The sequence below is a fragment of the Crotalus tigris genome, unplaced genomic scaffold (assembly GCF_016545835.1).
Source record: "Crotalus tigris isolate CLP2741 ecotype Arizona unplaced genomic scaffold, ASM1654583v1 scf7180000018229.695902, whole genome shotgun sequence".
Lineage (NCBI taxonomy): Eukaryota > Metazoa > Chordata > Lepidosauria > Squamata > Viperidae > Crotalus > Crotalus tigris.
In genome coordinates this window covers 377694-404348 of record NW_024096895.1, presented here as the reverse complement: position 1 = coordinate 404348, position 26655 = coordinate 377694, and the positions used below count along the sequence as shown (strand labels likewise).

Sequence of the window (26655 nt, the reverse complement as noted above, 5' to 3'; positions counted from 1 at the left end):
AGTTCAGAACTGTTTTATTAAAAAAAAAAGTATGTGGGTATTTGTGACCACTAGTTGGCAGCAGAATTAGATGTTTTGGAGTTTTTGCTGCCATCTAGTGGTTGTGCTGATTTTGACATCTGAGCTGTGGCAGTTCAAGTGTGTGTGTCTGTGTGTGTATGCTAGGACCGTGAGAGAAAGCTTGTTGACTACTGAGACTGTCAGAATTCTGCTTCATGAAACAAAATATAGCACTTCATTAACAATTTGAAATTCTTTTTCTCAGTTTTTTGTGCTCTCTTCAGTGATGGTACGTAAGTACTTGCTATCTTATTTCGAGGTGTCACTTTTTTGACATTTCAAGTTTGTCCTCCTCCACATGATTGTTCTGCCTGAAATAGGTGTATCCCCTTGGAAGACATGAACATTACAAATGTGTTGATTACATACTGTATTTATCCTGCCAGGGATAAGGATTACACAGTCATGCTACAATCAGTAAATTTTGACAGTTGAGAGCAGCGTACAAGCAACCCATATCAGAAATGGAAATACTGTATGCTGAATGAAACACATAATCCACATCAAGGGAGAAACTAATTTATTTCAATACATGTTTGTAGAGCTCAGTTCTCTGATGTTTTATGAAGACTATGTTCTTTCAGCTTTGAAGACCAGAAATAAGGAATTAGGCTACTTGAGGTACATTTTCCTTCACCTCAGTCACCTCACTATTACTGATTCTCTTTGCTTGATGGGTTTGGAGAAGGTTAATGCAAGCTCTGCACCTAAGGCAAATGTTTTCCTTCAACCTAATTACTGCATTTATTCACCTGCAGGGCTATACTCATTATTTAGGACGGACAGGGGTGAAAGGAAGAAAATACATCTTTGGTGCCTCTTGGGAGAAATCTGGATGTTAGCAGCACTAGTAAAAATCCCCAGGTATTCTTTTTGTCTGAAAAAAACCCCATCTGTGCCTCCACTTACATTTGATTTGAAGGTGTGCAATATGTGATAACCCAATAGTAGTTTCTTCAATGGATGGTAGAAAATCAGCTCTAACTGACATTTCTGCTGAATGACAAAGCTCTATGAAAGGTAATTGCTTATACAAGGGATCTCTCATTTACCAGGACCGTAAAAAGTGTAATTCTTATGTTTTATGAATCTATAGACAATATTTAACACTATATGCATAAGAAAGATTGATTGCAACCTCAAATTTGTTACAGTCCTATTATATTGGGAATGAGCAATTCTGGGTCCAAGAAAACCTCCAGATTATACTGTTGTAATGTGGCAGCAAACCTACCATTTGCTCATATTTTCTGAATAATCTTGGTTTGCCATAAATTAGACTGTCAAATGCAATATGGCATAAGGAGGTAAAACTGAGGTAAACCAGCATATTCTGAATATTGTGGCATGCCCATGAATGATTGATTATAAGTACCCAGAACTCATTGAAAGTCAAGTCTCCTTCAAAACAAGTCTATCTCTTGAGTCACACAAAATCCCATAAGAATTTTTAGAAAATAAAAACAGTAAGTGGATATAGCCAAGTATACCCACCTGCCCAGGAAAAAAAGATAAACGTGATAGAGGGTAAGATGATTCTGGTGGCTTTGAAAAGATGGCAGACTAGTAATTGTAGCAATTTACTTTCTGATATATACAACAACAACAGTTACAGCTATTTAGTAGCAGCACCCAAAGCATCTGTCAGAATTGTGGTAGCAGAGCCCCTTTGGTGTCCTGTACACTTCAGTTAGCATGGTAGTCCCTAATCCTTGATTATTATGAAAATAATAAAATGTATGATCCTAATGAATTGTACCCAATTTACATATTTCCATTTTAATTCATTAAAAGTTAGAAGAGGGAGATTCTGTTCTAGGCTCCAGTGAAAAGGGATTCTTGAGTCTGATTTAAAACAAAATAAAATGAACAAAAAGGCAAATCTAATTGCAGCAAGGGCAAAACATAATTTTGTGGCATCTTTTAGCATCTATTGAAAAAGAACAAGGGGGAATATTATCTCCATGTTTCCTCTCATCCTCTGTGAAAGCCATAGTCAGTCTAAAAGAAGACCAGAAAAAAGGGTCTCTTTTTTTTATTTCTGCTGCCTAGATTTCTTAGGCCTTCAGGGCTTTCTTCAAACTATTTTGTACAGAAATAGTTGCTTTCCTTTTATAGCTGTGCTGAGTGCTGGTCCCAAGGGGGCCCCTATCACTGAATAAAACTGGAGCAGAGCATCGTATTCTCTATAGAATCCCACACTTCTCTCAAGTTCGAATTTAAGGTAGTTTTTTGAGATTGAAGGTTCTGTAATCTTGAATCTTAATCCATTGAATTACACATAAAAATATTTTACTGCACAAAATTATTCAGGAAAGTCGGTTCCTTTGCTCTTCCCTTTCATTTTGTGGGGATGTGCGGTTACCACAGATGAAAGTCCAAGAAAAGGCATGCCTTTTTTTTAAGTAGTTCCTAACAAATACAGCCACTGTGCTCATGCCTGATCCAAAACACCTGTTATGCTTCAGATCCAAACAGCTACACTATTTAAAAAAAGCCATATTTTGTGCTTATTTACATAAGTTTGTTAAAAATTATGATTGGTATAGCTTTCAAGTGAAGCCAATATATGTTTTTGCTGTGAGTCAGAAGAGAATAGCTGGCTTCTTTCATGGAATACACTCAATATACTTTCATGGAATATACTCAAGCCTCTGCTTGAGTTCATGTATATATATGTGTTAGATATGCAAAGCGCAATGATAGCAAATGTTAAGCACTGTTTTTGCAGGCTGAATCTGACTTGCTAAAACAGTCAAAGAAATGAACTCATCAAAGAATTAACAGTAATAGAACCAGTTAAACAACACAACCAATGAACAATATAATTGCATAAATACATTTCTTTAGCTATTGGGTTGAGATTTCTTCCTGATGTTTATGCACAGTATACATTCTGTATTTGGCAATCTATTTAAAAAAAGAAAAGTAAACACACCAAATACGTGGGGGAAACAACATCTCAATCCAGGAATTCCAGGGTAAGGGAGAGGGTTCCTGATCTGAATCCTGATACCAACAAATTGAAAAGCACTACTGAATTTCCATAGTAGGCAGGCAGCATTATTTTTCTTAGGTCTGAAATGGAGCTTCTGAGACTTGGAACATGTGCATAACTGATGCGCCCTCATCCTCACTGAGTCCTTTCAAATGATTTCAGCCAATGATAATAGAGATGGAACATGTAATGCATGCTTTATTTGCTAATGTGTCCTTTTCAACTCTCTATGGCTGTTTGGTGGTGTTTTTTTGTTTTTGTTTTTTTTTTAAACTAGCTGTGGGACATTGGGAATCTCAGAATAATATAAGAAACCAGCTGGGAATATTTAAAATATTTTTTTCTGGGTTTTGAAAGTTTCAAGTTCAGATTGTTTCACAGCCCTACCCAAAAAAACAATTTGAGTCATATCAGATATTATAGCATACCTTGTTTTTAATTGTCATCAAAATTATACCAAGCAGACACCAGCATTTGGTGCACTACACTGTTAATTTTTACTTAAAATATTCTGAGTATTTACTCCCTTAAAATGCTAAGAAAATACTATAAGTAATAAGCTAGAGCAAAATAGATAACATAAAATCTATTCCATACAACTGGACTGAAACTGTCTTAACTGGAAGTGAAAAATTGGAAGAAACATAGTTGGTACAATTCTTACAACCTATATATCCTTTTCCCAAGGATAAATAGAATAGTATGATTGTTCAGAGTTACTTAAATCACCTTATGTGTGAAGTAATTTGAATAAAGCAAAAACAACAGAATTTGCTTCAATGGATTAGAAACATACATGTTTGTATAGTTTAGTTAAGCCAGAACTTTTAAATACCACTGTATATCCTAGGAAATATAGTCAGTTTATAGAAACCCTCCAGGAGAAGGTTATACTTAAAAATAATCTTCAGAGGATTACTGAATCTGTGTTTGATTCACCACCTAATATCTATATTAAACATGTTATAAATGTGGAGAGAATCCAGGTTCAAATATATGAGAAGGATTTATAACTAACAAATCTGGAATAAATACTGGAAAGTGGAAAGCATACACATTTGACAAACTATACTAGTATCCATGGTGCAACATAATAAGAAGTACCAGTAAAATTAGAATGTAGAATAGTACATATTGATATCTGTACTACATATCTGTGACGCAGATTGAATTCTGGATCAGTTTTATTTTGTTTTTGTATGCTAGTGAATGATTCAACAGAATAAAATATAGCTGGGAATCAGTTGCTTCACCTTTAGATATAAAGTGGATGAACGTTATAAAATTGTACAGTTATTTTTAATTCCTTCTAATGCTGTATCCATTAGCTTGCATATTTCATTGGAGCAGAGTATCTTTTGTTATTCCCAATGCTACAATAACAAATGCTAGCTTGAATGATCTATACAGCCTATTGTCTTTTCCTGACAGCTGGCTCATGACACAAGCTTGTTTGAGAGTTCTAAGCATCTGCACGTCTAAAATTACTTATCTCATTTCTGTGTCATCTGGATCGTATGCATATACAGCATAATTATATGTCATCTTTTCCTGAGAAAAACTTTTGTAGTCTGTAATCTTCAACATCATAAGCAACATAAGTTGACTTACACGAAAGGAGCAAAATAACCCTGTTTGATGGGTCAAAAAGCCAAGCTGTACATAATCAGTTTTTGGAGCTCTGTTGGCTGAGCTTCTGACTTTAAATGGTGCAGGATCAGATGTCCTTGGTGCATAGATTTTTCTACAGTTGGAAAAATGGTTAATCCTTCCTATTTCATTATGTTGAGCACTGGGCATCATAATACATTGAGCTGAAGTTTTCTTGCTTGTTTAGTATTTACCTTTTTCCTACAGCAGAGCCAGGACATCCTCTACCGCAGCAGCCCTCAACCTTTTGGGCACCAGGGACTGATTCCGTGGAGAGAGGTTTTTCTGTAGACCGGAGGGGCCATGGTTTTGTGTGCTTCCTGCATCCCGCAGATGGGGCTTTGCTTGTTTGTGTGGCCCGGTTTCTGGCATGCTGCGGACCTGTGATGGTCCATGGACTGGGGGGGGGGGTTGGGGACCCCTGCTTTGCTAGGTATCCTCGTTCCATTTTCTCACCTTTTGAAAATATATTGTCTTTATGTAATTATTTGGTTTGTCTTCCATACTGACTAGAATGCAGGTAAGATGGGGAACAAGGATGATCATAATACTTTTTTTTACTAGCTTCAAAGCTAATAATTAAATTAATGAATAATTAAGGTCATTACATCACTCCCAACCCAATGATCAGTAAAAAAAATCAATATATCAAAAAAGATCTTATCAATACCTAATTGGTATATCAGAAACAAATCTACTATGAAAGGTGCATCCTTATAACACTGATTAGATAAAACAAGTGCAATTATGCAGGAGTAACTAATCTCTCAGAGATGCCATCATTGAGGGTTCATTACTTTAGCAAAGAAATGTGTTGGCTTTTCGAAATTTCTCTTTCATGTGGTCTATAAGGGTTTCTTACATTTTTTTTTATACGAAAAAAACTTATATAGTGTATCTGCAACCCTTTTGTTATGTTTCTCCATATTATAAATCTTGGATTAGAAAATATTCCATAAATTCAAACATTTGTAAATTTATATCGGTCCCAGCTGGTATGATTCACAAAACTATTAAATCATTTTGCATAAACGTTTAATACTGGTTGTACTGAGGAAGCAAGCAGCCAGAAGGAACAGAGCACATATTACAGGGCAAGTCACACAAGAGTATAGATGTGGCCAATGTCTTCTGGAACATCACTGTCCTGTGAGGATGTGACAACAAAAGGAATCTGATAGTGTGGCTGTGAAGATAAATCTCACCAAAATGGCACTTGCAGGCTTAGACTGTATTTCTTAAAGTTTGGGTCATGTATGTCTTACTGGCTCTCTCAGCCCTGAGTGGGACACAGGCCAAGTCACGCTCTGAACCTCCTCTGTGCTTGCTCTGGAACCTTCTGATGCAATGCAGGAAACAAAGTTGCTGCTGACTCACCACACTTCCTTCAGAATCAGGGTTGACCTTAACACAGCATAGCAGACACTGCAATGCAAAGGTCAAGGCAAGAGGGAGGAAAGCTCTTTAGCTAATGTTAGGACAGTAAAACTAAGGCCAGCACGATTCTATATGGAAGAGGACAAAGCTCCATTTACTTTTTCAATTTTTTCCTGTATTCCGGACATAGAAGACAAAACTGTGCAAGTATCGGAAAAGTTCAAAAATCATGTATGTCGACAGTGAGGTGCAAATATATCTAATGGAAGGCAATAAACAAGCTGTTCCATGTCTACTACACATTTCCTACAAGATTTATCTTAAAGATCTGAGACTGAGTTTTTCAGAGTAAAAATATAGAGATACCTCCAAATACATATAAACTGAGTTTTTCGTAATAGGAAATACTATACAGCCTGGAAAGAAACATTGGACTTACCATGAAAACTCTCTTAGCATACAGGAAATTCTACAGAATCTCCTTATCACTCCAGAGGCAAAGTTAGCCTAGAAAGAGTTCTGATGCAGCTTCCTGTGGGAGGGGATAGTTCCTTTTTTGCAGTTTCATAATGACAAACCAGAAAGAAAGCCCACAAAAGAACACTTGGGAAAATTAGGAATAAGGGAGACATGGTTAAACTACATACTGTACACTGGTCCCACATATTGATGGGGCCCCCAATGTATATTTCTTCCTATTTTGTACCATAGAAATATCTATGTGGTTTGGCTACACCATTTCCTGTGTAAAAAGAGAACCTTCATGTAGTATTTTCCTGCATCTGAGAGAAGACATTCTATAATATTATAACACAATGTGCTATAGCTGTCTTTAAAGAGAACCTTTAGACAGGGGGCAATTCTAGAAATGCCTAGGTAAATGTCAAAGGTGATCAAGATAGTTGCATTCCTAGAGAAGAAGATCAGAATTCTCAATGAGGAGAGTTTATTCTGAGTTTTGTAGCCTAATTTGAAATAAACTTCATTCATATTAAGATCACATTCAATAAAACTTAACAGCCTGATGATACTGTTGAAAGAAAATCTGGAGGCTATCTGAGGTTCTGAAATCCACTCTCCTTACTCAGGTACATTTTGATATCTTATCTGGTACCTGGTTTGTACCAATTCTTCTCTAGTTTTGTCTTGAGGTGGGGGAGAAAGAAGAATGAATCATTTCCTAATCCTTGCGAAAGACTGAATTTATCTTGGTTATGAAGGCTGTGGTGATAGCACTCACTGGATGATACAGAACTTCTTTTTGGCAGAAAGCTCACCTATTTTTGACATAGGCCCAACCAAGGTTATATATCAAGTGCAGGAAATCACGAGTCAAGGTAGTTCAAATGAATACACATTTATGGTTAACACTCTCTACAAAATCTGAACTACTATTGGTCAAAGCAAATTGCCAATGGATAAGAATCAATAGAATTCAAGATATGCTGGAGTTAGATCTCTTGTGGACGCAAAGGGATTCAAGACTGGTGACATGTTTGACCTCTCCCTCGGTCTCACCCTAGTCATCTCCTACATTATAGCTACTTTCCATTAAGGATAATTTGTACAGTGGCTGAATGAGGCTCCGCCTAAAGTTTAATATTACCCAAAGGGCCATAATGGAAACTAATAAGGAAGCCAATTTAAGAATCTCTTAATGTGTAGGTGGACCACATGATGCTTATTCTCCAGTTTGAAAACTGAGAAGGAATGCTTGGTTGCAGATCTTTCATCAAGCCCTTGCATAAGAAGAGTAGGAGTATCAGTGAAATTCCCTTTCTTTGGTTCATCTGCAGTGTAACCCTATCCTTCCCTCAGCAGTGGAAGCACTGGTTGGTAGTCAAACAACAAAGTGTACTATCATGCCATTTGGGAGCAGACCCTTGCTTCAGCTCCAGCCATTGTGATTTGTGACTCTCCTGGCCCTGCATCTGAGTCACTAACTGAAAACTGAGGGAAAAAAGGAACAAAGAAAGAAGAGGTAAATATGAAGAGGGAGTCTGCATTTCATGAATGGTTTGTGAAGGCAGCTCGTTCATATCCTCTCTGGAGCAAGGCTGGACTGGATTCCAATTGAGAAAAGAACTATCCTTTCCTATGAAAATCTACATTAGAATTCTAGCCCAATGTCTGGAGTGAATAGCTATTATCTGTTAGTTTGTTCTTCACAGCAACCTTTAGTACACGTTGAAATTATTTTGCATCCAAAATAGCCTTAATTTGTTTAGATCAGTCTACCACCTTTTGCATTCCATTCTGTGATTTATCGCTTGCAAACTCTTGGCCTCCATGCTTTTTTCTCTCCGCTGTTTTTCTTAGTTTGAAGAAAAATTCTGAGGAATGTAAAAACTTTCTCACTATATTGTTATCCTATACGTGAGTTATAGATTAAGATATAAATTAAGATAGGCAAGAAAATGGTTAGTGAGCACCTGTCCAGCCTAGATGAGTTCAAATCGCCAGGACCAGATGGATTACATCCCAGAGTTCTCAAGGAACTGGCAGATGTGATATCGGAGCCACTGAACTATATTTTTCAAAGATCCTGGAACACAGGGGAACTACCAGAGGACTGGAAAAGAGCTGATGTAGTTCCCATCCTCAAAAAAGGAAAAAAAATGGATCCAGGAAATTACAGACCTATCAGCCTGACCTCAATACCTGGGAAGATCCTGGAAAAGATAATCAAACAACGAATCAACGAACACCTAGAGGCAAACAAAGTCATTACTAAAAGCCAACATGGGTTTGTCAAAAATAGATCATGCCAGACAAATCTTATTGCATTCTTTGACCAAGTGACAAAATTAGTGGATCAGAGGAATGCTGTGGAAATAATTTACTTGGACTTCAGTAAGGCATTTGATAAAGTAGATCACAACCTACTACTTGACAAGATAGAAAAATGTGGGGTAGACAGAACCACCACCAGATGGATCCGTAGCTGGCTGACCGGCCGTACTCAGCGAGTGGTCCTCAATGGAACTGCATCTATATGGAGGGAAGTGTGTAGTGGGGTGCCCCAGGGCTCTGTTCTGGGCCCAGTACTCTTCAACATCTTCATCAACGATTTGGATGAAGGGATAGATGGGGAACTCATCAAATTTGCAGATGACACCAAGCTGGCAGGAATAGCCAACACTCCAGAAGACAGGCTTCAGATACAGAAGGATCTGGACAGACTTGAACACTGGGCACTAACTAACAAAATGAAATTCAATGGTGAAAAAAGCAAGGTTCTACATTTAGGCAAGAAAAACCAAATGCACAAGTACAGCATAGGTGGCACCATGCTCAATAGTAGTAACTGTGAGAGGGACCTCGGAGTCCTAGTAGACAATCACCTAAATATGAGCCAGCAGTGTGCTGCAGCTGCCAAAAAGGCCAACACAGTGCTAGGCTGCATTAACAGAGGGATAGAATCAAGATCACGTGAAGTATTAATACCACTCTTCAATGCCTTGGTAAGGCCACACTTGGAATACTGCATCCAGTTTTGGTCACCACGATGTAAAAAAGATGTTGAGACTCTAGAAAGAGTACAGAGAAGAGCAACAAAGATGATTAGGGGACTGGAGGCTAAAACATATAAGGAACGGTTGCTAGAATTGGGTATGTCTAGTTTAACGAAGAGAAGGACAAGGGGGGACATGATAGCAGTATTCCAATATCTCAGGGGCTGCCATAAAGAAGAGGGAATTAAGCTATTTTCCAAAGCACCTGAAGGCAGGACAAGAAGCAACGGGTGGAAACTAATCAAGGAGAGAAGCAACCTAGAACTAAGGAGAAACTTCCTGACAGTGAGAACAATTAATCAGTGGAACACCTGCCTCCAGAAGCAGTGAATGCTCCAACACTGGAAGTTTTTAAGAAGAGACTGGACAGCCACTTGTCCGAAATGGTGTAGGGTTTCCTGCCCGAGCAGGGGGTTGGACTAGATGACCTCCAAGGTCCCTTCCAACTTTACTAATATGAATATGAATATGAGTTGGGCGATTATATAAGTTTGTTTGTTAAAAAAATAAATAAGTAAATGTGCAATTTTAATTGGTCCATATAAAGAAGTTATCCTAGCCATAATTTTGGAATCCTCCTCCCCTTTGAAAATCCACTCTCAAATATAGGAAGGAAAAGTGAATGAATTGAAAGAAAGGGGAAGACTGAGAATATTATGGTTAGAGAGGATTGAAAAAGAGATTTAAAGAGCGAGACGAGAAGTTTAAAGAACAAAAGGCAGTATTTGAAATTGGGTATGACTGCGATGGAAGAAAGGCAGTTTGCAAAATTGGAACGATATGAAGTGGGTGTAGGGAACGGTCATAACGTAAACTAGATTTGTATTTGTTTTGCTTTTGTCTTCTATCTTAAATTTATTTTGCTTATTACTTTTGTTTTCCCCCTCCCCCCCGTTTCGTGTAGTAACAGTGCTTAACTGCGTAGAGAATAACACGATAGATATGTATTTATGTAAAATTAACTCATAAAGAGAACGAATTAGGAGAAGTCAACAGGAGGATATGCGAGCCTCATTTTCATTTCTTCAGTTGGCCTCTGTTTTGGTGTTACTAGCAAATGCAGGAACTGTATTAGGAAGTGGTTTGTTTGCACACAAGCTTGGAAGAGCTGTTTGAATCAACATGCAGGAAGTGAGGGTGCAGTCACCACACAGTAGCAAGCAAACCAGTGGCCGGCTGTTTTATCTCCTGGCTCTCGGATGTCCTTTTCGGAACCAGACACCAGCTCCGAGCATGACCTGGAGGTACCACCTTTTGAAAGGGAGCATGAGGTGGTTGGGAAATCACATGAACATTCCTCTCTTCTTTCTTGCATCTTTTAATAACCAGAGAGGGAGGCTGTTGTGCCAAGCCTTATAGTAGTATGAATACGGAAGTTAAATGGGAGGTGGAATTTCAGATTAAGTGAGGAATTAGGCTGGAGAAACATTATAGCACGAATATAGAGATGTGGGTGTGTATCCAGTGGTGGGATTCAGCCGGTTCACACCACTTCGGCAGAACCGGTAGCTAATTTTTGGCCTAGAATGGATTTCCGGAAGCGAAATCCACACAGAGAACTGGTTGTTCACATATTTGAATCCCACCTCTGTGTATCCTGTACCATAAAGTGTGTTTCTGGTTTGAGATCCATGGTGCCTTACCCACAAATGATCTGGAAGTTTGAATTCTTAATTTGCTGTGCAATAGAAGATTGGTGCCTGATCTAAAATATCTCTGAGTATTACAGAATAACTACATTAAAGACTTAAACAAGCATGCTTTTATACAAACGGACAGCCTCATGCAAGACTGGGTGAGGGCTGCTTATCCATAGATTTAATCTGGCTGAATATTTACCATCATCCCACCATGTGTGGACAGCTTGCTGAGGAATGGTGGTAAAAATGGTGTGTTTGGTAATCTCAGTGGATTAGAGGAAAATATTGTCGGCCATGTGTGGAGTTTAAGAGAAGGAATGATGGCAAATAGGAGCAATAGAGTTGTGAGTTTGTTGAGTGGAGTACAAATATTGTGTATTAAGAAAGAGAAAACTTACAATTTTTTTACTGCAGGAGTATTTGATATCATAAAGTCTTTATATATTGACTAGAATTATTTTTTAAAACATTAGTCTTATCGGAGAGCAAATCTATGCAGGTTTTTGTTCATTTATTCCTTCCTATTATGGAATGACAATTAATACATAGGAAGAAAAAGGGCCCCCTTCCTCCTCCAATGTTTGGAACATTCTTTCTTGTTTCATGAAACATGAGAAGACAGCAGCTGCCCATTGTGTTTTCTAGCCCACTTCTTAAATTTCCTTCAGGAGGTTTCTCACATGTTGCTTATGTTATTGAATGAGCTACATGAATGTCATTTGGTTACACAACTGATTATTTTGGGGTTGTAGTCTGTAGTTGGAATACTGTAATCGCTTCTGACTTCCGGGACAAGAAGAATCTACTGATCTATATTTCCCATTCCAAGTTGGCACCAATTTGTCCATTATTAGTGACTACGTGTTTTTAATTTTTACTCAATTCCTATCCTTAATTTTGACTTGGACATCCTCCTGGATTTGTGGCTTCTGCCTAAGGAGCAGGGCGATTTTACCTAGAGGCATTTTGTGTGCCGGTTACACCCATTTACTGAACCAGGAGATATTATACAGTAGTCATGCCTTGGTCATTTCCCATCTGGATTACTGTGATTTCCTCTGTAAGGATTCTTGAGGTCCATCTGGAAATTATGCAGCGGTGGGGGCAGTTTTGGGCATCCATATTTTGCCCATATTACATTGCTGTGTATGAGCTTCTCTGAATCCCAGGGGTTTTGTTACCTGGGGCAGAATTCAAGGTGGTGGTTTTCACCTTTGACACCAAGGTTACTTGGGAATCTGTATCTCATTGAGTGTATCTGTCCATCACATCCAGTTACAGTAGTCCTCGACTTACAACAGTTTATTTAGTGGCCATTCAAAGTTACAACGGCACTGGAAAAAAGTGAGCTATGACCATTTTTTACATGTGATCAAAATTCAGATGCTTGGCAACTGGTTCAGATTTATGACCATTGCAGTGTTCCGGGGTCTTGCGACCTTCTGACGAGCAAAGTCAATGGGGAAGCCAGATTCACTTAACAACCACGTTACTAACTTATCAACTGCAGGGATTCACTTAACAACTGTGGCAAGAAATGTCGTAAAATGGGGCAAAACTCACTTAACGAATTCTCACTCAACATCAGAAATTTTGGGCTCAGTTGTGGTCATAAGTCGAGAACTACCTATAGATGGTAGTTCTGTTAAATGCTGTCATCTAAGGGCACCTAGGATCCCAGAGATTCAGCAGGCCTTCGACTTTCTTGCCTTCTGGAATGGCTTGAAAAGCTGACTTTTCCACAAATATTGGGGTGAGGTAAAGCTGGAGCCTAACAAGACGGTATTTTGATGTGTGGGAGAGCGTTGCCTTGAGATGCCATGTGTTTTTATTGCGATTGATTGGCTTTTTTGCTGTTTTTGTGTGTGGTTATTAGTGACTTTATTAGTCTTTTTTAAAAAAATAACTATATTGACAGAATCAAAAAAGATTTGGTTCTTATGAAGTATTGTTTGTTTGATACAGACCAGTATCATACAATAAATGTTCTTTTTATAATAAATTCTTCTAAATACTAAGCACATTTAGGGAGTTGAATGATATGACAAGTTGCGGTTAACATTGGAAATGAAAAGTGTTTAAATTTGTGGCTATGATGAAGAAAGAGAGGGAGACATGTAACAAATAAAAGAAACATGTAGCAAAGAGGTACATACATTGTTACTAAGTGTTAAATAATATATTCATGTATTAAATAACATTCTGCAACGGCAATTATAGGTATATATGCAAACAATAAACAAGTGTTTATTGCACTTGTTTGTTGTTTTGTAGATTGCTCTGAGCTCGTTTAAGAGGAAGAATGATAGTAATACTTCTTATCTCAGTGAACAGATGGTAGAAACCTTGTGCTATTGAAAAAAAAAATCACAAGCTTTCCACCATCTTTAAAAACAAAACAGTATTTTAAACACAGTGACCAATAAAATGCTGAAGGTAAAAATAAATAAATAAAACAGCATTGGAACCAAATGGAAAAACAGAAGAAAAGAAACCACACAAAAGCAAACAAAATATCAATGTATTTGGAATCCTAAGGAGAAATGTTACCATCCCCATTAAGTACTTCTGTTCACAATTAGATTTGTATAGGCATAAATCTTAAGATAATTCCTATTCCAGCATAATTAAAATACCACATTGATCAGCTAAGATTTCAATATAAGTTAACTTGTTTTGTGCAACTATTTTTGGTTTTTATAGCAAAATATGCAAGTATCATAGTTTTTTCTATCAGCTCTTCAAACTAGTGCCTGTTAGGAATTCTGTAGCCCTAATATATAAGTCTAATCATGGGAATTATTGACTTTGTTTGCCAAGTGAAACAAGATTCTTAAGATTGCAGTTCAGGGAGGTTGGGAGCAGTTGTTAACATCAGCATCAAAAAGATATCCAGGATAAAGCGGAGTCCTAGTAGACAATCACCTAAATATGAGCCAGCAGTGTGCTGCAGCTGCCAAAAAGGCCAACACAGTGCTAGGCTGCTTTAACAGAGGGATAGAATCAAGATCACGTGAAGTATTAATACCACTCTACAGTGCCTTGGTAAGGCCACACTTGGAATACTGCATCCAGTTTTGGTCACCACGACGTAAAAAAGATGTTGAGACTCTAGAAAGAGTACAGAGAAGAGCAACAAAGATGATTAGGGGACTGGAGGCTAAAACATATAAGGAACGGTTGCTAGAATTGGGTATGTCTAGTTTAACGAAGAGAAGGACAAGGGGGGACATGATAGCAGTATTCCAATATCTCAGGGGCTGCCATAAAGAAGAGGGAATTAAGCTATTTTCCAAAGCACCTGAAGGCAGGACAAGAAGCAACGGGTGGAAACTAATCAAGGAGAGAAGCAACCTAGAACTAAGGAGAAACTTCCTGACAGTGAGAACAATTAATCAGTGGAACAGCCTGCCTCCAGAAGCAGTAAATGCTCCAACACTGGAAGTTTTTAAGAAGAGACTGGACAGCCATTTGTCCGAAATGGTGTAGGATTTCCTGCCTGAGCAGGGGGTTGGACTAGATGATCTCCAAGGTCCCTTCCAACTTTACTATTATTATTATTATTATTAAAGCAGCATATGGTGTATTCGGGAAAGGAAGGAAGGAAGGAAAGAAAGTATGTTTGGATGCAGAAAAAAGACAGAAACCAAGATTTCTGGGTTTTATCTTTAGATGGAAAGAGTGATGAGAAGGAATGTAGTTGGTGTGGGCCTGAAATTAGGTTCTAGGTCTGAGGAGAAAATGAGGTTACAATAAAAATGGAATAGAGATTAAATATAGTCAAATGTTGTCCTTGGTCCATTTTTCTTTTCCAGTCCTGCAGCTAATGCAATTGTACAGTATATCTGTTTCTCTCTTGTTTCTTATTTTCCTAGCAATAATTCACTATTAATACAATGCAGTATATAAGTTAATGAATTATTTGGAGTATATTTTTTTATTAAAATGAAACTGAATTTGGCTGATGAATTCTCCTTCCTTCCTTCAAGCCTGACTGCTGGGAAATTAGAATATTTGTTACAGCCAAACTCTACCTGTGATTAATCTTGCCAGGGGTTCTTTAAGGGAGAGCCAGCATCATGTACTATTACTTGAATTTAGTGTGCTTCAGGAAACCATATAATTTTCCAACTTCCTGCTTCTGATAAATGGCAAAATATGGGACGAGTAAGAGGAATACATGCATATGAAGGTCATGTATATACAATTAATACTATATCCTCATTAGGCTTATGTTTGTGTAAGTATTAATTTTTATTAAATTTTAATATTAAAATATTAATATTAAAATTAAAATTTAGTTTTAAATGTAATGAATAATGATTTAAATTTAGATTTAAATTTAGTTTTCAACAACCAAGTTTACAGATTTAAATGAATTTACAACCACAATTGAGCCCAAAATTTCCATTGCTAAGCAAGGCAGTTGTTAAGTGAGTTTTCCCTCATTTTACAACCTTTTTGCCATAGTTGTTAAGCAAATAACTGCTGTTCTTAAGTGAATCATGTGGTCATTAAGCAAAGTTGGCTTCTCCCATTGATTTTGCCTGTTGGAAGCCGACTGGGAAGTTTGCAATTGGTGATCACATGACCCCGGGACAGAGCAACTGTCATAAATACATGCCAGTTGTCAAGCACGCAGAATTTTGATCATGTGACCATGAGGATGCTCCTCAGTGCTTGTAAGTGTGAAAATCGGTCTTAAATAACTTTTTAGTGACATTGTAACTTCAAATGGTCACTAAATGAATGGTTGTAAGTCAAGGACTAGATGTAGATTCCTTGTTTTAAATTGAAACACTCAGTAATGACTGATTTTATTCCATACCAGAATTGAGTACAGGTAATTCTTGACTTACAACTGTACCATTGTTTAATGATGGTTTGAAGTTACAGCAGCCTCGGAAAAAAATGACTTATAATCCATCCTTGTTACAACCATCACATCACTTCCACAGTCATGTGATCACAACATTTATGATAGTTGCAGCCTTTTGTGATTACGTGCTTGTGATTTGGGACTTTCCTAGCCAGCTTTTGATAAACAAAGTCAATTGGGGAAGCTGGATTTGTTTAATGGCCGTGTGACACATTGACAATCATGATGATTCATTTAACAACTGTCGTAAAAATCAGGTTTTGTCACATGATGACTTCTTTAATGACCATATTGCTTAGCAACTGAAATTCAACTCCCAATTGTAATTGTAAGTTGAGGACTACCTATATTGCATTGTAGTTGCTGTTTATTTAGAGATAGCTACTCTACTTGTTGCAACTATAATACATTTAGGGAAAGGGTTAAAATTGTTGAAGGGGTTCAGTTTGCTGGATTTTTTTTTCCTTTTTCCTAGTTTACAGCACTAGGATATTTTCAAGGCTTTTACAATTTCAGAAAGGGACAGAGACAAAGATTAATGTTGGTAGCCTTTTTTGGTAGTAACATTTTTGCCATGCTTCTTTTGCAGAGTGACCCAGGCAACTGGTCAGTCCTGGAGCATCTGGGTCTGGACCAGAGCTCAGATTTTTCAGACACCAGCGTGCAGCAGAAATTGGATGAGGAGAAAGAGAAAATTAAACGTGAGATCCGCAAAGAACTGAAAATAAAGGAGGGAGCAGAAAATTTGCGCAAGGCTACAACAGACCGTAAGAATCTCTCCAATGTGGAAAACTTGCTCAAGAACTCCAACCGCAAACTGGAGACGTTGCATCACCATCTTCAGGATCTCAATGCACACATTGTGGTCAAGGACCCCGAAGAGCTGGGGGGTGAGTGTGCTAAAAAAAATTTGGGGGGGGGAGGGAGAAACATGGATTAGATATTACATGGTGCAGAGAGAAGCAGTCATTTGGAAAAGGAATTAAAAGAAAAGCACGTAGATTGTTATCAGTTCTCAGTAGAATAGGCATAATAAATTTCCCTAGAAGAAGTTTATAGCAGTAGAAAAACATTCTTAATCTGAGTTTTTGATGGTTTCTTTCATTAGGAAAGAAACAACCAGTGACACCTTTCTGAAAACTCTGCTGGCTGATGAGGAAGTTAGGCAATACACTGGTGATGTTTGTGTTTGTCTCTGATATAATGGCTGGCACTTCAAAGGAAGCAATTACTTTGTCAAAAGTTGTGCATTACTTACTTACCTAGATCTGGTGGCATCTCCTTATATTCTCAAGGGATTTTGTAGTACATTTTGTGTGTGTGTAGTATACTATATGTGTGAGAGCCAGTTTGGTCTAGTGGTTAAGACACTAGACTAGAAAGAGACTGAATTCTAGGCCTGCCTTAGGCATAAAAGTTGGCTGGGTGATTTTGGCCCAGTCCTTTCTCTCAACCCTCAATGTCAGGCTTAGGCAACAAGCTGGTCAGTCAATTCTTGTTGCAACCAAGTGTTGCTCTCCCTATCGAAAAAGTGGACTCTGCACTTGTAGAGAAAAACTAGGAAGAAAAAAAAAGATAGTACATGTGTGTGCATGAGCATCTTATCTCTACGGACTTTCCAATATTGAAATTTAAAGTAAAGGCACTTATTCAAAACCAAATACTTTGAGGTTGATAAGAGTGCTGCTCTGATTTGTAATACGTGTCTCATATATAATAAATTCTTCCTGCATGAGTAATAATTCATTTGAATTATTGTTCAAGTTCTTTAACAAATTGAATTTAGTTACAGATAGGTTGATGTGTCTAGCCTATTATTTATTTATTGGTGTATTCATTCATTTTAGCTTACTTATTAGATTTATATCCTGTCTTTCTTTCAAGAGCAAGAAATGATGTATGTAGCACTCCCTTTTCTTGTTTTTCCCCTCAATAGCAACCTCCCTTTGACATAGGTTGGGCCAGTGTTTCTTAACCTTTGCAGTTTGAAGATGTATGGACTTCAACTCCCAGAATTCTTCAACCACCATGGGGAGAATTCTGGGAGTTGAAGTCCACACATCTTAAAATTACCAAGGTTGATGTTGAAGGTTCTTCATTGAGTTGGGCGGAACATGCCCCAAAGAGCCATCTGAGCTTTCATGACTTGGAACTTGAGATCCAGCCTTTCTGACCATCCAGATAATCAAAACAGGTAACAGAAGAAGAAAAAAAACATTAAAATGCATGCATGTAGTTTAAAAAATATTCAAAGTGCTTTCCATCCCTCAGCTCCAATCCACATCCTCTATTTTTCCTCTAAAATTTTGGGCTGAGTAGTTTTCTTCTCTTTCTTCCTTCTCAGTTATTCTGGACTGTGACAGTGGCTCATTTTATATGATAGATTATACAGATTGTAGCCTGACAGGTCCAGGAATAGTAGCTGTTGAAAGATCAATATACTAATTTCAAAATCAATTTGTTTGTTTGTTTGTTTAGCAAATTTATATAGCCACCCAACTCATACATAGGTGACTCCATATAGCTTATAACATACATACATCATCTATCTCAAAATCAATATACTTCCATCATTATGCATGCATTTTATATTTTTGTTAGTTTTCACATTTATATTTCCATTGAATGAGATCTGTCAGCCACTTTTCGTATTTTAAAGAAATGCAAAGTATTAACAACCATTTATTTACTGGGTAAAATAAACACAGATATAATATCAGCATTTTCGTAACCTTATTTTCTATCCAATTCTACCTTTTAGGAAAGCATACGAAAAGAATTAATGTTATTAATCCAGTTTCAGTTTGCTTCATCTGTTACTGATGACACACAGTATCAAAACCAAATGATTTCCTTATGTATAGTTACCATTATGAACCTTTAATAGAAGTTGTTTAGTTGCCAAGGATTATTTCAGAAAGCTCTTTGTATATAATCCACACTCCAGTCTGTTGGCAAGTGAAACCTGAAAGTTCAGAAGGGAAGCAGATCTGATGAATGCTTTTTCCTCTCTTGCTTAGGGCTACCCGATCTGGGATGCGAAAGACCAGATTTGGATAGTAGCACAGTGATACAGACTAGTCTAATTGCAATCCGGTGGTCATCTGGAACAGATCAGATGGCCCTACTATTTCATTGTCCAGTTTTTATTCCAGCCATTGCAGAGATGTGGGTAACAGAAAGATAAACTCTTGATCTTCTCAGATAGGAATTAATCTTATGGGACAAAAAGCAGCAGAAAGAAAATGCCATCTTGAAGTTGTAGAGATTAAGCAAAATCAAGATCCCCCCCCCCCCAGAGTTTTTTATGTAGACCTGCCTATGTTTCTGCTCTTATCTTTCTTGTGGAATCTTGCCCTGCATCTTATCCTTTAGTAGAGGGTTCAGCAAGGTAAGAACTGCGTTTTATAAAACTAGGACTGCATCAAATGTATAAGTTGCTGAGACTTTATCAAAGAGGAAGTGGCTGCTATTGTACCTGACTCCATTCTAAAATGCACTCCACAAAATGGAGGAGGAGAGAAGTTCAGAAAGTAAACAGCTGGACTAGAAAGAGTTTGGTACATGGGTGTGGCTATTTCCTCTTCAGTGGGTGAAAAATAATAATGATTTTGGGCCCAAACTCAGAACTCCTGCAAACAAAAACAAGAAACACTACACGGAGCTTTATCAGCTTTGGGGAAATGCTACTGTGGTATATACTATGCACCCACAGCCACTACTAATTAGAGAATTCTGACTAGAAGATTGCTTGAGCTTGACTCCATTTAGTCCTACACATTTTGGTATGATGTTATCCATTCCAGAATCACTTGCTTAAAAGATATGAATTGATCAGAACTGAAGAAACTTCTTGGATGAAAAGTGAAATGTCTTCAAGGAAAAACAAAGTCCACTTGCCTTTTGAAAAACCATCTTTGGGATATGAGAGGCTCCTTTTCTTTAATCAAGTGGTAGCACTTTTTGAGTAACACATTTTGTTGAAAGGCATAAGCTTTTGAGAGCTACAGTTCACATCAACAGTTGCACTTCACCAATGAAATGACCTATAGCCCCCCCCCCGCCATTATTATTTATAAGTAATTCAAGGTGGCAAACATACATAATACAGCTTCCTATTTTCCCCACAACAACAAACCTGAGAGGAAGATTTTTGGGCTCAGATAGATTGGATGGATTTTATGCTTAAAGCAGGACAACAATTCACAATCTCCTAGTTTCTAGCCCAGCATCTTAACAATTATAGCACATCTATACTTTTTAATAAAATGTGTTAATTGGAAAACACACTACCAGATTCCCTTTGATTTTTTTTTCTACCAGAGACTACCATGATTCTCTTCCTCTAATGTCTACAATGGGAAGCTGCTTTTCTTTTAAAAGTGTTGTTCTAGTTGGCTTTCTTTACTGTGAAGCAAATAATTACCAAGTCATAAATACCAAGCTATTCTGCCAGTCTTTCTTAAAAATAAGCATCTAATTTCATAGCTAGATCTTTGTGTCAGGAAATCCAAAGGACAGAAAACACTAATTTGGAAATTTATGACCTTACAACTGTCTAATGCAGGGGTGTCAAACTCCCGGCCCACAGGCCAGATGTGTCATCTGAAAGCCACGCCCACCCCATTGCCGGCAATGGCAAAACTGTCCCAATACATTGACATGTCTGGAGATCCACAAAATATTATCTAGGACCCAGAATGTACAGAGATACAATATAAATTATATAAATACTCTAATAGAGTAGCAGTGTCCACAGAATGTAGATAATATATGCATTATAAAAAAAACCCTCCTACATAGTTTTATTTATTACTTATTTATTAATTCAATTTATATTGCTGCCCATCTGCCCGAGAAACTTTGTATGGTAGACAGGATAAAAACTGAGAATTCCATGAAACCTAAAAAAACCCAAAAAAACATTAGGTTGATTGAATCTTACCATTTTCTCTTGTGGCCTCATTGGAAATGTGTTCTTCAGTTGAGAAATAGTGTGATAAATTCTGTTACTAGATTTGACATATTTCCATTGTTTAACCTTTTATACTTAAAGAAATAATAACATGTTCTCTATTTGTCTCTCAGTTTCTCTCTCATCACTTTCAAGTAAAATATGTCCTACATTAAATTGTTTTTCATTGAAATGAGGTTCTTTCTCGGCACTAATAAGATGCAGCTGCTTTGTAACAGGTATTACCTGTTTTATGGAATTATATTTGTGAAGGCCTATGATTTAAACCAGAATATTTGCTTTTATGAGAGCCAGTTTGGTGTAGTAGTTCAATATACCAAGCTAGAAAGCAGGAGACTATGAGTTCTAATCCTCCCTAAGGCAGGAAGTCAGTGGGATGGTTTTGGGCCAGTTATTCACTTTCAACCCTAGGAGGAAGGCAGCTTCAAACCATTTCTGAAAATACTGCCAAGAAAATTGCATGGACTTGTTCATCCAGACTGACTCCAGGTGCACACACACACACACAATCCTCTTATATGTGATATACTGTAAGCTACAAAGTAGATCATATTAAGAAATCTGACCATTGTTTGTGGCAGATCTTCCTATGTCCTCCACACATATTTTAATTTTATGCCTTAATTATAACCTTTATAATTCAGAATATTTTCAAGGTATCTAAAGTAATATTTTAAAAATAAACCATGAAACTGCAATTAGCAGTGAAAATAAATGAAAAAATAAGAGCACCAAAATCTGTTTTACTAAACTAGTGTTCCCAACCAGATTGGTTAACAACCACTTTTATTATCTATAATGGCTGAGGGATGATAGGCCTTGTAATCCAACGCATTTAATTCTATGGCTGTGAAAGAACATATCAAACACTTCCTACATTTTAGATATAAAAATCATTTTAAAATTTGTTTATATCAGATGTCTATTGAGTAATCTTCAGGAGAACATTTGAAAATTGGATTACTAGTACTGCAAGAGTCCTCTTCCCACCGTAACAAAGTAAAGCATTTGACTATTAATCATTTTGGAGTAGGTAATCTTTAGATACTTCTGTTGTGACCTTTGAAAGTCAAAGAAAGTTTGAAATGTGCATTCTGAATTATGGCTAAGGCACAAGGCTAGAAACTGGGAGCGTGAGTTCTAGCTCTGCCTTAAACATGGAAAAGCAGCTGGTTGACTTGGGGCCAGCCACTTCTCTCAACCTCATCTCATAGAGTTGTTGTTGTGAGGAAAATAGGAAGAGGAAGGAGTACAGGTAATCCTTGACTTACAATCATTCATTTCGTGACTGTTAGATGTTACAACAGCACTGAAAAAAGTGACTTATGACCGTTTTTTACACTTACAACCCCATGGTCACGTGATCAATTTTCAGACCACTTGGCAACTAAATCGTATTTTGATGGCTGCAGAGTCCCAGGGTCATGTGATCACCTTTTGTGACCTTCTGACAAGCAAAGTCTAGGGGGAAGCCAGTTTCACTTAACAACCGTGTTACTAAATTAACAACTTCAGTGATTCACTTAATAGCTATGGTAAGAAAGGTTGTAAAATGGGACAAAACTCACTTAACAATTGTCTTGCTTAGTAAGAGAAATTTTGGGCTCAATTGTGATGACAAGTCGAGGACTACCTGTATTAGGTATGTTAAGTTATTCATAAAAAAATAATAAAGGCAGATTATAAAATAGTAAATTAGTGAGCAAGAGGCTAGTGTATTTTCAAGATACATTAAATTATTTCTCCAAATAAATTGGGTAGACTTGTGACTTCTTCTCTTAAGTTATTGTGTTTACTTACATTTCTTTCCTACCTAGTTGAGTGATTGGCCTACCCAAAACCTGACAGAGGATAGACCATTCCCTGGTGGACATTATGGCATTCAAACCCAAGAGAGCAAAAGCCAGAATATTGGGGTGGAAAGGAAGGATGATCAAGTAAGAGATCAACTAGAAAAAGTTAATGGGGAAAAGAGTAAAAGAAGGAATGAAAAGAAAGAAATAGTACTGTAGTTAAAAAGCAAGAGAGAAGCACTAACTCTGACAGAAGCAGCTATGTTAATGAAGTAATATTTAGTCCCTATTCACAAAACGCAACTAAGAAGGGGGAGATTCTTTAACTCCTCTATATTGGCTGCTTTTTGATAATAAACTGAAATAATTACCCTCTCGCCAATATGAGGACCTTGAGGCTCCACAAGACCTGTTCAATATAATATAAAAATGCTCAGCAGTTTTCTTGGATTTTTTGATCACTGTATATCTCTGACATTGGTAGATTCCCCCCCTCCCCCAGGATAGAGAAGAGAATGTCCCTGACACAGAGAACCTTCCATTCTTCTAGGCTTGTGGCACCCTCTCTTTACTTTCTGTTCAGAAATTCAGATGGTTCTTTTTAAGGATGTGCATCCTGCTTATATTAATGTCTATGACTGATCCCTGTCTAGATGCCCCACAGTCACCAGGCAGCCTGAGCCGATCAACAGCTACTAAAAGTCGTATTGCTGGTCTGGAAAAGCAGCTCAACATTGAGTTGAAAGTGAAGCAGGGAGCAGAGAACATGATCCAGATGTATGCCAACGGTGCTGCCAAAGTATGTTTGTTTTCCTCTCCACTGTCCTTCTTCTCTAAACAAAGGCATTTCTTGCCATTTTACATAAGCTCAAGTAATATGTCTGCCCTACAAAAGAAATATCTGCATCAGTGTCCTCAACCTGATAAAGAATCTGACTATCCATCTAAGTCAGTGTTGCCTGTTTTAGTAGCCCCATTCTCTCAAAGGTGTTAGGAAGTGTTTTCCCCAGCCAAAGTATCCAAGGCGTTTTAAATCAGAATGCATATCAGCATCCCTGGTTGCCCTTAGATGTTTTTCCTGCAAAGCAGAAGTAACAAACCAATGCGCTGATTTCCAAAGTTCCTTAAATAATTACAGAATTATCTCTTTGTTGATGCTCAACATATCTCCCACTGGAAACCTTTGGAATACACTGTTCTAAAATGTTTAAATAGTTTATAGCACAAGAACAAGCAGCTTCTGATAACTGCTACTTCAGAGGGCTCAAGTTACCTTGAAATAGAACATTCCCTAGCTTTGCAAGTAGAAATAAAAATAGCACAACATTCTCTTAGGGAAGGGGAAAAAAAACCTCATTTGGGGGTTAAGCTCATTTGGGGGTCAACCCTCTATAATTAAGCTGGCCAACTCCTTACTGTGAACCATCCTCAGTACAAAAAGATCTGAAAAAAATGCTTCTTTAAAACATCGAATGAAATGGTGTGGCCTATGACTTAGCAAATTGTGGTCTACATGTCATATATAATTAATTATATCCTTGATGCTGATCCTTATCATACAAAAGACAAATATTGATTGAATTGATCTCAGTGCTGCATTTTAGCATCCACAAACTTTGACAGAAGCAGATGCTTCTGTAAATCCTGTTTTAATTGCTCTGGCATCAGGAATGCAATATATATATGTATATATATATATATATATGTGCCGTTTGCAGTTATGGTTTCTCATAATTTAAGAATCTGAATTTTGGAATGTTCTTTAAATAAAGAATTATTTTGGAAATAATTTTGGCTGAAGAAGTAGACAGTTCTTGTGATTAACTGAAAACTCATTAGAATTCCTGTATTCCCACTCTATTAGCAACATACGAGGGTAACAGTTTCAGTCCTCAGGTTTGGGAAGTATTTATTTATTTATTTATTTATTTATTTATTTATTTATTTAAACCATCCACTTGTCACATGATTCAGGATGGTGTACATCATTTAAGAACAATAATATATTCAATAAAACCATGTAATAAAAAAAGACCGACACCCTCCCCCCCCCAGAATTTATATACTGTAGACACATAAAGTGGCAGGGGAAAAATATCATCCAGGTGGTCATACTGGTCGGAGACCCAGTGCTGAAAGGGGGGGGGGCTCAGGTCTTTAATGCCTTTTGAAAGGCAGGCGGGGTCAAGGTCAGCCAGATCTCAAAGAGATGCTGACCCAGTGGCCAGGAGCAACAACAGAGAAGGCACATTTCCTGGGTCCTGCCAGATTGATTGATTGATTGATTACATATTGGAAGATCACCCAACTCTTGCTGGATGGGCAGAATTAAAGAGAGATAACAATTGGAGATAATAATTGTAAATACCCTGGAAGGCAGTCCAGTTTGTTTTGTGTGTATTCTTAGAGCTTATTTTGGTCAGTTGGTCTGTCAGCCTGTCTGTCTTAAACCTATTGCCAGCTACATTGATTTTGCTGTGATTTTCAATACTTTTTTTTTCTGCTGGAGAGAATTCAATCCACCCCTTTGGTCTTCCATCTAGGATCGGAAGTTGCTGCAGACAGCCCAGCAAATGCTACAAGATAGCAAAACCAAGATAAACATTATCCGCATGCAGATTCGCAAGGCTGTGCAAGCTGACGAGGTGCAGCTGACTATGGAAGATGGGCAAGGTGAAGGAGACAATGAAGAAGAAACCCCTGTTTGCTGCAAGCTCTGTTTATGCTATAGCCAGGCTGTCACTTCAGAAAGGCCAACCTCCTGTTGCTCTCTCAAACCCTTCAGGAACTAGGAAATGGTTTTTGGAACAGTTTAAAGTCCTGCCTTTTCCCCAGCTGGTGTGAAGCCCCTATTTCTGGGTCTGGATACAGGTCTCTGGGTTTCCCTTTGGAGCTAAGCACATATTAAAAACAAAGGAATCTATCATTCTTTTAAGCCAGGGATCCCTTTTTGGACTGGTATACACCGTAAAATGTAAGAGCTTGTCAAAGTGACAAAATGGCTGCTATGATCGGTAGGCAGTCACAATACATCTATTTATGTTTATATCCTATCAGTGAGGCTGTTCTCTATATTTTCTCCAGTTCCTTCCAGCCTTGGATGTTCCTTTGCTATTATTTGCAGGCAAATAGTCTTACTTCCAATAGAGCACTGGACTATATTCTTCCATCATGTTTATTTCCTAAGAATATCTTTACAAGGGTTGAGGATATTCTGGGAAATACATAATAGTTAAGGCTGCTACTGAACTAGGGAAGTTGTGGGTGTCATTTCATGGCCCTGGTGCTAAGCATACAAATGGAGATAGACTGACTTTTTAATGTTCCTTGCAGGGAACACAGATCTAAGCGCCATAGAATTGAGAATTGAGGAGCTTCGCCATCACTTCCAAGTAGAATATGCTATATCTGAAGGTGCCAAAAATGTACTGCGCCTTCTGAGCTCCAGCAAAGTTCAGGATCGTCATGCTATTTCTGAGGTAATGGTGCAGTTTCCTTGGTTGGTATTATATAATAAAGATACATAAAATGATTGAAGAAATGAAATAGTAAGCAATTCAGTGCTACTGTAAATTAGTAATAATCTACAGCAGAATAGAAATAACCTAAAAAACTTTTTCCAATTATGCCATTCTCTGACATATATTTGCAACTTTTGCATCACCTGTTCCCAGACTCACATTTCTAGACGTTTTTGGCGTTACAAGTAAGCATTCTCAGCCGGTGTGCTTATTGTCCAAACACAACTTCCTGTGCTAGATAAGCTCA

At 37.6% G+C, this 26655-nt stretch overlaps 1 protein-coding gene and 1 long non-coding RNA gene across 6 annotated transcripts in view; one reads left to right on the top strand and one right to left on the bottom strand.

Annotated features, from left to right (window-relative positions):
* The window catches only part of LOC120310601, a 29599-nt gene extending 21079 nt beyond the window's left edge, over nucleotides 1-8520 (bottom strand). The window contains exon 1 of the long non-coding RNA XR_005557410.1: nucleotides 6525-8520. This is a non-coding gene — a long non-coding RNA (uncharacterized LOC120310601). The remainder of the gene's footprint in view (nucleotides 1-6524) is intronic.
* Nucleotides 1-26655, top strand: part of PKN1 (protein kinase N1) — a 78039-nt gene that overhangs the window by 31710 nt on the left and 19674 nt on the right. For 4 of the 5 annotated variants that reach the window (XM_039349181.1, XM_039349183.1, XM_039349180.1 and 1 more), the window contains 4 exons: nucleotides 16709-17009; nucleotides 23541-23686; nucleotides 25431-25560; nucleotides 26221-26366. In XM_039349181.1, the coding sequence (XP_039205115.1) occupies nucleotides 16709-17009; nucleotides 23541-23686; nucleotides 25431-25560; nucleotides 26221-26366 (723 nt within the window). Of the gene's footprint in view, nucleotides 1-10319; nucleotides 10845-16708; nucleotides 17010-23540; nucleotides 23687-25430; nucleotides 25561-26220; nucleotides 26367-26655 lie in introns of those variants that run through there. The other variant, XM_039349182.1, reaches the window with a different exon arrangement.